At 32.2% G+C, this 12073-nt stretch overlaps 1 protein-coding gene across 1 annotated transcript; it reads left to right on the forward strand.

The window, feature by feature from the left end:
• Window positions 1-279: 279 nt before the first annotated feature.
• Window positions 280-11042, forward strand: LOC143065363 (ras-related protein M-Ras-like). Its single transcript, XM_076238894.1, has 5 exons — window positions 280-764; window positions 7814-7967; window positions 8482-8581; window positions 9951-10027; window positions 10818-11042. The coding sequence occupies exons 1-5, from the start codon at window positions 587-589 to the stop codon at window positions 10888-10890; spliced, it is 582 nt and encodes a 193-aa protein (XP_076095009.1). The 5' UTR covers window positions 280-586; the 3' UTR covers window positions 10891-11042.
• Window positions 11043-12073: the final 1031 nt, after the last annotated feature.

The following is a 12073-nucleotide window of genomic DNA, read 5'->3' on the forward strand; positions in this document are numbered from 1 at the left end:
GACGTATAACCAACCCGATTAACAGACCAATCTCCCATATAGCCGCATACTCAATATAGATTAACCGACCAATCTCTCGGTTAGCCGAGTGTCGGCCGTGTTACTGTAAAATGGACAGGTAGCGGTTAAGATGTAGGTTAATAATATTTGTAAACAAACAAAACGTGGTGGGATTTAATTCTAAAAATAATAACTAATCATGACAGAGAACTGGGACGACCTTTAAATAAACGACCAATGAACGATCGCGTTAAATATACAACGTTTCTTAAAGCGGCCATTTTCTTCATTTTCATAAATCACATGTTGTCGCACTAAGGACCAAAGTGCGTTGAATTAGACAACAGAAAGACGCGTGTCAATGTAGTTATGACTAGAAACTATGATAACAAATATATTGTTTTGTAGACTAATCTGACAAGGTGTGATAATTACGATATCAAATTAAGAAAACAGACTTTAATTTTGCGGACAGAGAATCGTAACCAACGACGCCTACCAGCTTCAGCAACAAAAACAAAGTCAAAAGACTGGAAAGGAATGATCTTCTCTATAGATGATTAAATATTAAGAACTAAATCCAGTGATGTCTAAGCATGAATTAATGTCTTACAAGATTGTTGTGGTTGGAGATGGAGGCGTGGGAAAATCAGCTCTCACCATCCAGTTCTTTCAAAAGATGTTTGTAGAGGATTATGATCCTACAATAGAAGACTCGTACATTCAACACACAGAAATCGATGGCAAGATGTGTATATTAGATGGTAAGAAGCTTATTAAAGGTGATCAATAACAGTTGACAAGGTTCATATAGATTATAGATATGACCCATCATGGCATAGATGATTATAGGGACATTGTTCTAGCCATTCAGGTACAAATTTATAATCAGTACAACATTGCATCAGATGTCACTCTCATTTCTTTTTTGCAATGAAAATTTTGGCTTTAGCCATATTCCTTAATTCCTTTTTCAATGATTTATTAACCCCCTCCCCTCCCCAAGCTTAAGAGAATATTCCTTTTTTGTGCTTACTATTTATATTTTTGTACTTTCATGAACCCTATTAAAAAGAATAAACTCAAAAATATAATGGCCTTAATATCTATATCCACCTTAATTCCATATTAGATGTGGGTAAACATTCCTTTCCCAGGTCTAAAATCTTCCATCTTGCTATACATTCATCATTGTATCTAAGATATTTTTGCCTTCCTTTAAGGGTAAAGTTAAAACTATATTTTGTTTAAAAGAATGACCCCAGATTTCAGGGGAAGACCATCTGATTTTTAGGGGGACTCATACCTGCCAACTTTTCAAAATGCCCATGGGGGTTTTGCGTGCAAGATGGCTGTCATAGTCCTAAAAAAAATTCAAGGGGGCCATCAAATACATTTTAATGTTGTTTTTTGGCTTCTTCATACTTTTATTAGCCTGATGTCATTGTAAAATTAATTGTTTTGTTTAAAATTGTTGACAAAATTGCTCTTTCAAAATTTCAATTTGGGAGCTTCCATGGGGGAATTCCCCCGCAAAAAGTGACAGTTGGCAGGTATGGGGCTATGGGGACTGGAGAATTTTTGCAGACTGAATATTCTTTCACTGGTGACCCATTGCTACATGTAGTCCTGCTTGTTTGAATTGTAGTTTGTTTCATGTCTGTATATATCATTCAAATGGTGTAAAATATAAATTGAATTTGATTGTGACATGTAAATGACTGTCATCAGGACACATAAAGTTGTTAGTCCCAGGACATTAAAACCTTTGTATTGTTATGGGTCTATCAAATGTTTGTATATTTCAGTTATAAGCTGACCATAAAACTGTCATCATCTTATAGTCCATAAATTTATACTGTGGGACATGTTTAAATGATTTTGTGATAAAATTTCCAACTGTGGTAGACATTTACTTTAGATTATCATCAATGAAGTATTTTATTGTCTGCTTACAATGTATAAAGCAAGAGATGACCATAGGTAGTTAAACGCTTCATATAACTAGGACAGACAGAGTGTAACAATGAAGAAATGGGGGTCCAAACTTTCTTATCAAATTATATAAATCTTAATCATTTCAATTCGTTAATTAATGTACAAAATGTAAAGTGTTGACAGCTTGATAATTTAATACTTTTTACATTGGTCATGGGTGAATGTTATGATACATGTATGTTGAGGTTTATCATGTTTATAATGATACACTATCTCATGTACAAAATAAATGTCCTTGGTGTTATAAAGTACATGTAAATACTCACGTTAGATGGACTTCATTTAGAATTAAACCACCCATATAATTAGAAATGACATTTAAACACTCAATTACAAATATCCCCCAGCATAACATAACATCAAGAATGTCAATCAGAAATTGTCTCTAAATTTTTCTATGTGTCATTAAAATGAAATAAAAATATTTCTTAGATAATTTCTGTAATTCCTCACACTACATATATATGGCATTATGAAGCCACTATCAGCTTTAATAATATTTCTTTTCATTTTAAACTGACAGAAAAGCATACCAGCTATATAGTCAATTAGTGATTAGGGACAGCTACTTTAGACCCAATAAAACAAAAGTAATCACTGTTTTCACTTTAAAAGGAACTAAAACTTAAAAAGATATATATATATTGTACTTAATAAGATTCTGGAGCCTCTGCTCAGTAAAGTTTTGAGTATGCTGGAGAAAAATGACTTTATTTACCATACTTGTACATTTGTATAATGTCCATGTATGGTAAGTAAAGTAATTTTGGATGTCAGTCTGTACATTGTATATATATATTTATACTTATTTTGCTGTAGAATTTATTTGAAATTGTGACAATATATAATGACCTTTATTTAAGATCTTTTATCCATAACCAGAGCCTTTTAAAGCCTTTTTAAGCATATATCTGTAAAAAAAAGTATTAATAATATGATATGAAATAATAAAAGACAAATAGACATTCTGAATAAGTTGAATACAATTAAACATATCTGTATTACATGTTTATAGAAAGTTTTCAGGAGTTCAAAACATAGATATAAGTTCTGACAGTTTTCAGTACCTCTAGATTTTCTTTAATAAGAAGTCCATTGATCTCAACACTTGTACCTGTATGTACAATGTATTTGAATAGTGCTCCTACTAACTAATTGGATTTTTTGAAATGATAAGTACATCACTTGACAACAATTGTAAGAGTACAATCACCATCAGTACCTTAGTACCATTAAACTTTAATTGTTACTATATATCTTAACCAATAAGTATTAAAAATAAATAAAAGGAGACGCACAAGGCCAGGTCGATAAGACTAGTATGATTCCTAAGTAAATATCCATAATTTATTTATTTAAATTTTTCCTAAAAAGGTGTGTAACTTGAACCTTGACAAATTTTGAGATCAGCAAATAAGAGATTTAAAAACTGGTAGTGAAAAGACTTTATTATCAACATCCTGTCCTAAGAGAACATTTCATATCTTTTTATGTAAACATATCAGTTAAATGAAGACTGCTTTATGATTAATTTTTGTCATTGATTTTTATTAAAAAGCGGAGATAAAGATTTAAATATCTCAGCATTTTAAATTTTTCAAGTTAACAAAAATTAAATAGTGTCATGGTACAAATCTATTTAATATTTGTGTCATGCATTTGTATTTAATATTGCGTGATACTATTAAACGGGAAGTTAGGGTTCATATTCATTCTAACAAAAGAGATTCATTATAGAAAGGAAGTTGTGGGATAGGTGACATACATTTCCTTGTATTAGGAATATTAGCTATTCACACCTGAAGTGTCTTTAGGGCAATATCTTAACTTACTTAACCTCAAGTCTTGGTGTTTACTTTCAATCATGTAGAATAAGAATAAGAACATATATTCTTCCTATTAAGGCTCCTTGATGGGCATTATGACATTCATACACACAAAACAATACACTATGATTTGTAACATTTATATGCTATTAGATTATTATGTACATTACTTTTGTCATTTTGAACTGGACTGAAAATTGGGGTGAAAACTTCTTAAACATGTTAAAGTGACCAGCAAAAAACCAAAAAACAATATTTTAGTCAAATAGTCTAGAAGTTTAATTTTCAATTCCTAAAATTCCCCATTTGTCCCACAAGAGAACATGGTGAAGGCACTGAAGTAAAGTGACTGGTTAATGTAATCTTGTTGATAGATATAAGAAGATGTGGTACATTTTTGTACATCGGACATGTATGAGTGCCAATGAGACAACTCGCCATCCAACATGTACTGGAAAATGAACACTTGACTTTGTTACAGTACTGGTCCAGGAACACAGTTATATGTATTGTCCTTTGGTTTTTTGTTGTTCATGTATAACTTACAATTTACAGGGGCAAATCCAGCCAGTTTTAAAATGTGGATTAAGTTGGGGGGGGGTTCCAACCATATGACCCAATTCAAACACATTGATAGTTGAAAAAAGGGGGGTCCAACCTCAGGAAAACCCCCCTGTATCTGCCACTATTTTTGTTCTTATTCTTTCCTGGCATCTTTCCATATTTATTTCTTCATGGTTAATATCTCAAATGCATGTACATAAAATGTAACAAGTAGGGGACGAAATTACACTAAAAATTTGGGTAATGAATTTTAAAGTGAAGTAGTGATTTGGTCCAGTTGAAAAAGGTTAAAAACTATTAGGTATGAAGCTGTTAAACCCAGTTCAAGTCCTGCTTGTAATTTGCCCCATAAGAAGTACACCCCATGTGTAAAAATATCATTGAGACAGTGCAGGTCCAATTTTTAACTGGCATTTATTGTCCTAAAGAAATGTACTACTCTTTGGCCTATTGCTGATTTTTAATATATATATACCACTACTTGAAGTAGGTGTAATTTAGCAGGTGTATTCTCAGGAATATTGTCCTATTTTATACAACTAGTATTCTCTGGTTTTATCCGTTACTTGTGTGAAATACCACTATAGTGGAGCAGAAGCAATTTTCCAATTTTGTTAAGAGTTGTAAATCAAGTTATAGATATATATAATTCTAAGATTTATAATAAGTATATACCAGTTCAATCAGTTTGAACCATAATGTTGTTGGCAGTTATTATGTCTGTTGAAATCATGTCAGAATTATTTTTAGCATTGATTTCGGATTATTGTCTCACCTGTGACTCATATGCAATACTTAAGACATTAAACAGCTCTTAACATTTTTGTGGGAAGCTTAATATTATGAGCAACATGACAGGTGCCATATGTGGAGCAGAATATGTTTACGGGAACACCTGAGATGACCCCCAGTTTTGGTGGGGTTTGTGTTGCTCAGTCTTTATTTTTCTATGTAGTTTTTTTCGTACTGTTGTTTGTATGTAGGTCTTTTTCATTTTTAGCCATGTCTTTGTCGACTTAAATTTAGATAAAAGTGCTGATTCATCTGTTATCATGGACATGTGCCTTGCGAACTCAGCTCCTAAAGGTCTAAATGGATATTGATAAACTTTACACAGTTGTAGAACTTTTTACTTTTCCTTAAATTTTTAGTTCTAATTAATGACCGTAAATTTTGGGAACAGCAGCTGGGAGTCAATGATGTACATGCAGTTGTGATAAAAAAAATTGTTCTGAAATGCACTTGTCTTTAAGAGGCAAATTAACATTTTAAAGAAATTATTGAAGTTTACTGCACATTAAAGATTGAAACGATCACATAGCTGATCTTTGTTTGAGCCTTTAACCACATCTGTATGTAAAAAATTGTTCAGAAAACTGTTACACTGACAATGTAAATGGGAAAGGGTTAATTGGCTTGACACATGATAGATATCTACATCTATATATAGTTGAAGACTTCTAGAGGACTTTGATTATTTGTGTTGTTGGGTTGCTTTCTTATTGACATAATAACCCTATCTCTGTTCCCGTAATTATATTGAATGTCTCACTCTGGTCATATGGGAATACAGCCATACATTGCCCCACAGGTTTGACTGTAAACTGGCTTTAATACTGAGTACATGTATGCTTAATTAATGTCTCACTCTGGCTATACGGGAATATAGCCATACATTGCCCCACAGGTTTGACTGTAAACTGACTGACTGAGTAAATGTATGCTTAATTAATGTCTCACTCTGGCCATATGGGAATACGGCCATGCATTGCCCCACATGTATGACTGTAAACTGACTAACTGAGTACATGTATGCTTAATTAATGTCTCAATGTCTGGACATGATCTATGTGTGCATCTAAATTCTTTTTCTTGGTTTTAAAGTACATACCTTGTACAAATGCCTTGGAGCGACAATAAATTTACAAGGCATGAAATTGTCATTTAATTAGTCAGTCTAAAGTCTTATGTCATAAGTAGGTTATGAGATACTTATAACAAAATTATAAAAGTTTTCCCAAAAAACTAAAATCTACAATTTCAATGAATTTGTCACATAATTTATAAAGCCAATCATGTCATAATTAACCTTTACCTCTGTTTGTGTAGTCTTATATGTAAGGTCACTTTAAACAGATCTTTACATTAACAAGTTCATTTATTGAAGTATATGTAACTTTCTAGACCAAGATACAATATTTAGACAATATATCTATTTGATTAACAATGAATAATACTGGGTTATTGCATTGATATTGATGAACATTGTGTAGAACAGTATAGCAAAATGTACAACTTTTGAATGCAATAAGACATACTGTGAGGGACAATAACCCTTTTATGATATAGTATCTAATATTTCACTAACATGTATACTTCTTTAAATTCCTGCAGGTATGATATAACTTAATGACAATGTCAATTTCTGTCATCATTTTAACTCTTTTCTGCTTGTATGCAAATATTGTTTTACTTGGAACCTCTCTCTAGAGAAAGTATGAATGTCATTAATAGTTATCCCACAAAGACGCAGTCTGTCAGTGTAAGATCACCTCGATGGCGGGAGGCCAGAGGGTGATCTACTACTGACACACAAAGTCCGAGTGGGATAACTATTTTACATCCCAGCTGTTTTAGATTAGACGAAAAAAACATTTACAATTCATAAAATCTAGTTTAGAACACCACACAGCCATTATAGTATACTCTATATATTATTATATGATGTATACCCTTTATGACCCCCGAACACGATGAGTCTATATCAAACAATGCCAACTCGTCCCCCTCCCTGGCCAATCGGTCCACACTATATCGCCACTTTATAAAAAAATCGCCCCACTCTTGTTTACCGACTCGCCCCACTTTTGAAAAAGTGTAAAATCTAATTGAACAATCAGTCTGACAACTCACTTATTAACGAAAAGGGTTTAAACCCCACTGCATAAAGGTCTGCCAACTCGCCCCACTTATAAAAATATCTTGCTTCCTTTAAGTATGTTAAATTATTGATAATTCGTATCCAGTTGTCCTGGTGTAGTGGTTTGTGTCGTGACTTGATATGCCAAAGGTCTTGAGTTCGAATCCCAGCGTATACACTGGATTTTTTCTACCTACATTTTGATAGTTAGTCTTTTCCGTATAATTAATTATAAGTTTTATAGTGGATTTGACATTCCCGCCAAAATGTTACAGAACAAAGGAAAGCATGCATAACAAAGAAACTCAAACTGGGGTGATCTGGTAAGGGTGATCCGGCTCAGATCACCCCTGTTAGAACAAAGGAGCTGGGATGTAAATGTTAATGCACATCATAACATAAAATTCTTTCTATACAATATAATTTACAATTGCAACCATTGATGTTTTTACACATGTTGATTGTTAGAGTTTGGATGATATAGTTTGATTATGTTTCTTTTAAGTACTGGATACAGCCGGACAAGAAGAGTTTAGTGCTATGAGAGAACAATACATGCGGAAGGGTGATGGCTTCCTGTTAGTGTATTCAGTAACAGATAGACAAAGCTATGAGAATGTACCAAGTTTTCATACACAAATCCTTCGTGTAAAGGATCGGTATGTATATGTATTTTATTGTCAACAACCTGATTATGGTTTGGTTAACTCTGATATCTCTTATTTACTCTGAATATTCTTATTATTTTGCTAACAAAACATGCTTAACACTGCAACATTTTTGCGCCTGTCCCAAGTCAGAAGCCTCTGTAAGACTTGTATGATTTTAAATTTAAGTTCATTTGTATGTTTTGGAGTTAAGTATCACGTCCATTTTAACAACACAAAAGCAAACTACAATACAATAAATGAAAAACAAATTTGATGAACAGCAAGAAACAGCAACCACTCAAAAAACAGGCTACTAATTATAACATATTATGGATGTGTTCATACTTTGAAGCTGAAAGTATTCCAATATGTCCATCTGTCTCAAACTTTTTTTGGTTATCCATGTGCACAGGAAGTTAAACAACCAACAATCAATCAATTCATGGGTTTATTGCTTATAAACATACACTTTTGTTTCACAAATAAACAATTTGAGTTTATTTGGACTGTTTCTGATTTGTAGAGATGACTACCCCATGATTCTGTGTGCCAATAAAGTAGACTTGGTTAATCTGAGGAAAGTCTCTGAGGAGGCAGGGAGAGATATGGCTTCACATTTAAGGGTCAGTATTTATACCAATCTTACAGTCTAATTCAACAATAACTTCTCAGTTTCTGAGGAGGCAGGGAGAGATATGGCTTCACATTTAAGGGTCAGTATTTATACCTATCTTACAGTCTAATTCAACAATAACTTCTCAGTTTCTGAGGAGGCAGGGAGAGATATGGCTTCACATTTAAGGGTAAGTATTTATACCAATCTTACAGTCTAATTCAACAATAACTTCTCAGTTTCTGAGGAGGCAGGGAGAGATATGGCTTCACATTTAAGGGTCAGTATTTATACCAATCTTACAGTCTAATTCAACAATAACTTCTCAGTTTCTGAGGATGCCGGGAGAGATATGGCTTCACATTTAAGGGTCAGTATTTATACCTATCTTACAGTCTAATTCAACAATAACTTCTCAGTTTCTGAGGAGGCAGGGAGAGATATGGCTTCACATTTAAGGGTCAGTATTTATACCAACCTTACAGTCTAATTCAACAATAACTTCTCAGTATCTGAGGAGGCAGGGAGAGATATGGCTTCACATTTAAGGGTCAGTATTTATACCAACCTTACAGTCTAATTCAACAATAACTTCTCAGTATCTGAGGAGGCAGGGAGAGATATGGCTTCACATTTAAGGGTCAGTATTTATACCTATCTTACAGTCTAATTCAACAATAACTTCTTAGTATCTGAGGAGGCAGGGAGAGATATGGCTTCACATTTAAGGGTCAGTATTTTATACCAATCTTACAGTCTAATTCAACGATAACTTCTCAGTTTCTGAGGATGCCGGGAGAGATATGGCTTCACATTTAAATGTCCATTTTTATACCTATCTTACAGTCTAATTCAACAATAACTTCTCAAATTTGATTTCTTTCCTTGAAATCGAATCCTATTATTCTAGGTGGGTAAAATGTTCCTGACATTTCAAAATATGAATTAATTCACTAAAATTAAATGGAGATGAAGATAGTGTTGTTAAGACGGCAACCCAGTAACAGGAGTGAAATTTAAAGAGTGCTGCAGTTCATCTAATAGATATCAGAAGATCTGGTATGAGACATTTCTCCGTCCAAGTCACAATTTGTAAGGTCAACCCATTATAGGTCAAAGTACGGCTTTCAACAAGAAGACTTGGCTCACACTTAACAGCAAGGTATAAAGGGCCCCCAAAATGACTGGTGTAAAACCATTCAAACAGGAAATCCAACGGTCTAATGATATTAGCTTATAATAGATACATATTTTGTCCATGGACATTAGGGAACTGTTCTGACTGTTGATAAAAGAACTCATAAAGTATGTAAATGTATATTCTTATTGATATCTACTTAGCTGAAATCACTTTAATATTTACTTTATACTAATTTCAGATTCCATACTTAGAAACTAGTGCTAAAGAGAACCTAAATGTGGATCTGGCCTTCCATGAATTGGTTAGAGTTATAAGGTTAGTCAATATAGAAGTGGATTTGAATAAAAATGTACTTTTATTAGCTGTATAAGTTTTAGATTTCCAAGGAATAAGTTACAAGGTTTTTGTAATACCTACAGTTGTTGAAACACCTTGTATCTATATATATATATATATACTTCAGCTGTGCTATTTGAGCAGTCAAATTGCATTGACCTTATATTCATATGTGATATGCAGTCACTGACCGTATATCACCTTGTTTATGACGTTGACAATGCGTCTCTGTAGAGTTTTATTTATGACGTCAATAAAACATACAGGTTCGTGGAAATTTACGTTGTGCGCTACAAATTAAAAAATGATGGTTTTAACCCTATAGGTGTAATACCACCATTGATTTTCCCCGATTAGTCTTTGTTAAATTTGCAATTTTCAAAAAAATGTGCAGAATTTATCTTTGTTTCAAATAAAGAAATACTTGGCATGAGAAAGTTTTATCCTGTCCAGTACTATAGAAAAAAATTCACATGACATATATTGTATCACACTCATTACAGTAGTAGAATCTATATGAACCTACAGTATATTTTGACAATAAGTTATTCCATGGAGGTTTTATCTGACCATGGCTTTTTAAACTGTAAATTACAATTAGAGAATGGTCATATAAAAAACATACAATTAGAGAATGATCATATAAAAACAAACAATTAGAGAATGATCATATAAAAACAAACAATCTGTACCACATCACCATGATACTGTGATTGCTATCCTATAATTAATAAACATTAATAAGAACCATTGGATTTTATTTTTACAGGCAACAGCCCCCAGATTACAAGAAAGAAAGACGACGTCTTGGGAAGAAAAAAAGGAAATGTACGATACTGTGATTCATTAGACTTGTCCCACCTGTTTATGTACTTACCATAATTGTAGGAGAGAAATTACACATAATTATGTCTATTAATTCTACCAGAATAAAAATCTAGTCATCAATTATAAGAAATATATGTCAATGAATGTGTATAAATATGTCAATACCATGTGTATAAATTTGTAAACATGAAAAAATTAGGGGAAGCAACATGTGCACACATAAGAGAGTTTAAATGAATTGATCACAGTATATATTATTTAATTCAAAACCTATTTGACTATTTACTGTTTTCAAATTAGATAGGCTGACAAAATATAAAAGATGAAACAATTAAATGAAATTTAGTTTATCTCATATGGAAATTATGTTTTCCTTAAAATTAATGAGATGATTAAAATATATGAACTCTTTCTAAACTGAAACCAAATAATACTTTTTATACAAAGTATGTTATTGCTGACTTCATAATTGTCCTGTCAGTAGGAAATTGTAACTTTATTTTCTGTTCCACAACCTTTGTTTGCATGGACTGGTATTTTTATTTTTTTCTCAAGTGGTAGAATCATTTATTGCACAAAACTGTGTAAAAAGGGAGACAACTAGAATATAACTATAAATGCATTGATGTTTCAATGTGAATATATATATTAGGTATGAATGATTATAAAATATTGTTAAGTTTCAGTTGTGAGTATTTTTTATAAGGCTATTTTTGTTTATGGTTGTAACTTGATGGTACACCTTGTTATTGTTTAAGTGTACAGAGTTGGGAACAGAGAAACCACAAATATTTACATACTGAAACTTTTTATTTTCAAGGAAGAAAAATGTCCGTTTTAACTGGAATTTTTACGTCAGGAAAGAACAAATGATTAGAACAAAAAATACCTGTTATTTTAAAGTAGATTAATGAATTGATTAAGTTATATTTATATTTTTTTTGTTGATTGTTTTATATTTTAACTTGGTGCATTACTCCTAGGGCTTGTTTATAATACATAAGTGTATATTTTATTGATGTTAACCAATTGTTTTAATAATATGTATGTAAATCATAATCTTGTTTCCTTTATTCCATTATATTAGCAATTATTGAATGATTAGACTTTCAGAATTTTTTAAAATAAATTAAGACATTGAAGGCAACAACAGTAAAATATTATAATCATTATGTTCAGAGCGGACAGGTGCTTATT

The sequence above is a fragment of the Mytilus galloprovincialis genome, chromosome 2 (genome assembly GCF_965363235.1).
Source record: "Mytilus galloprovincialis chromosome 2, xbMytGall1.hap1.1, whole genome shotgun sequence".
NCBI lineage: Eukaryota > Metazoa > Mollusca > Bivalvia > Mytilida > Mytilidae > Mytilus > Mytilus galloprovincialis.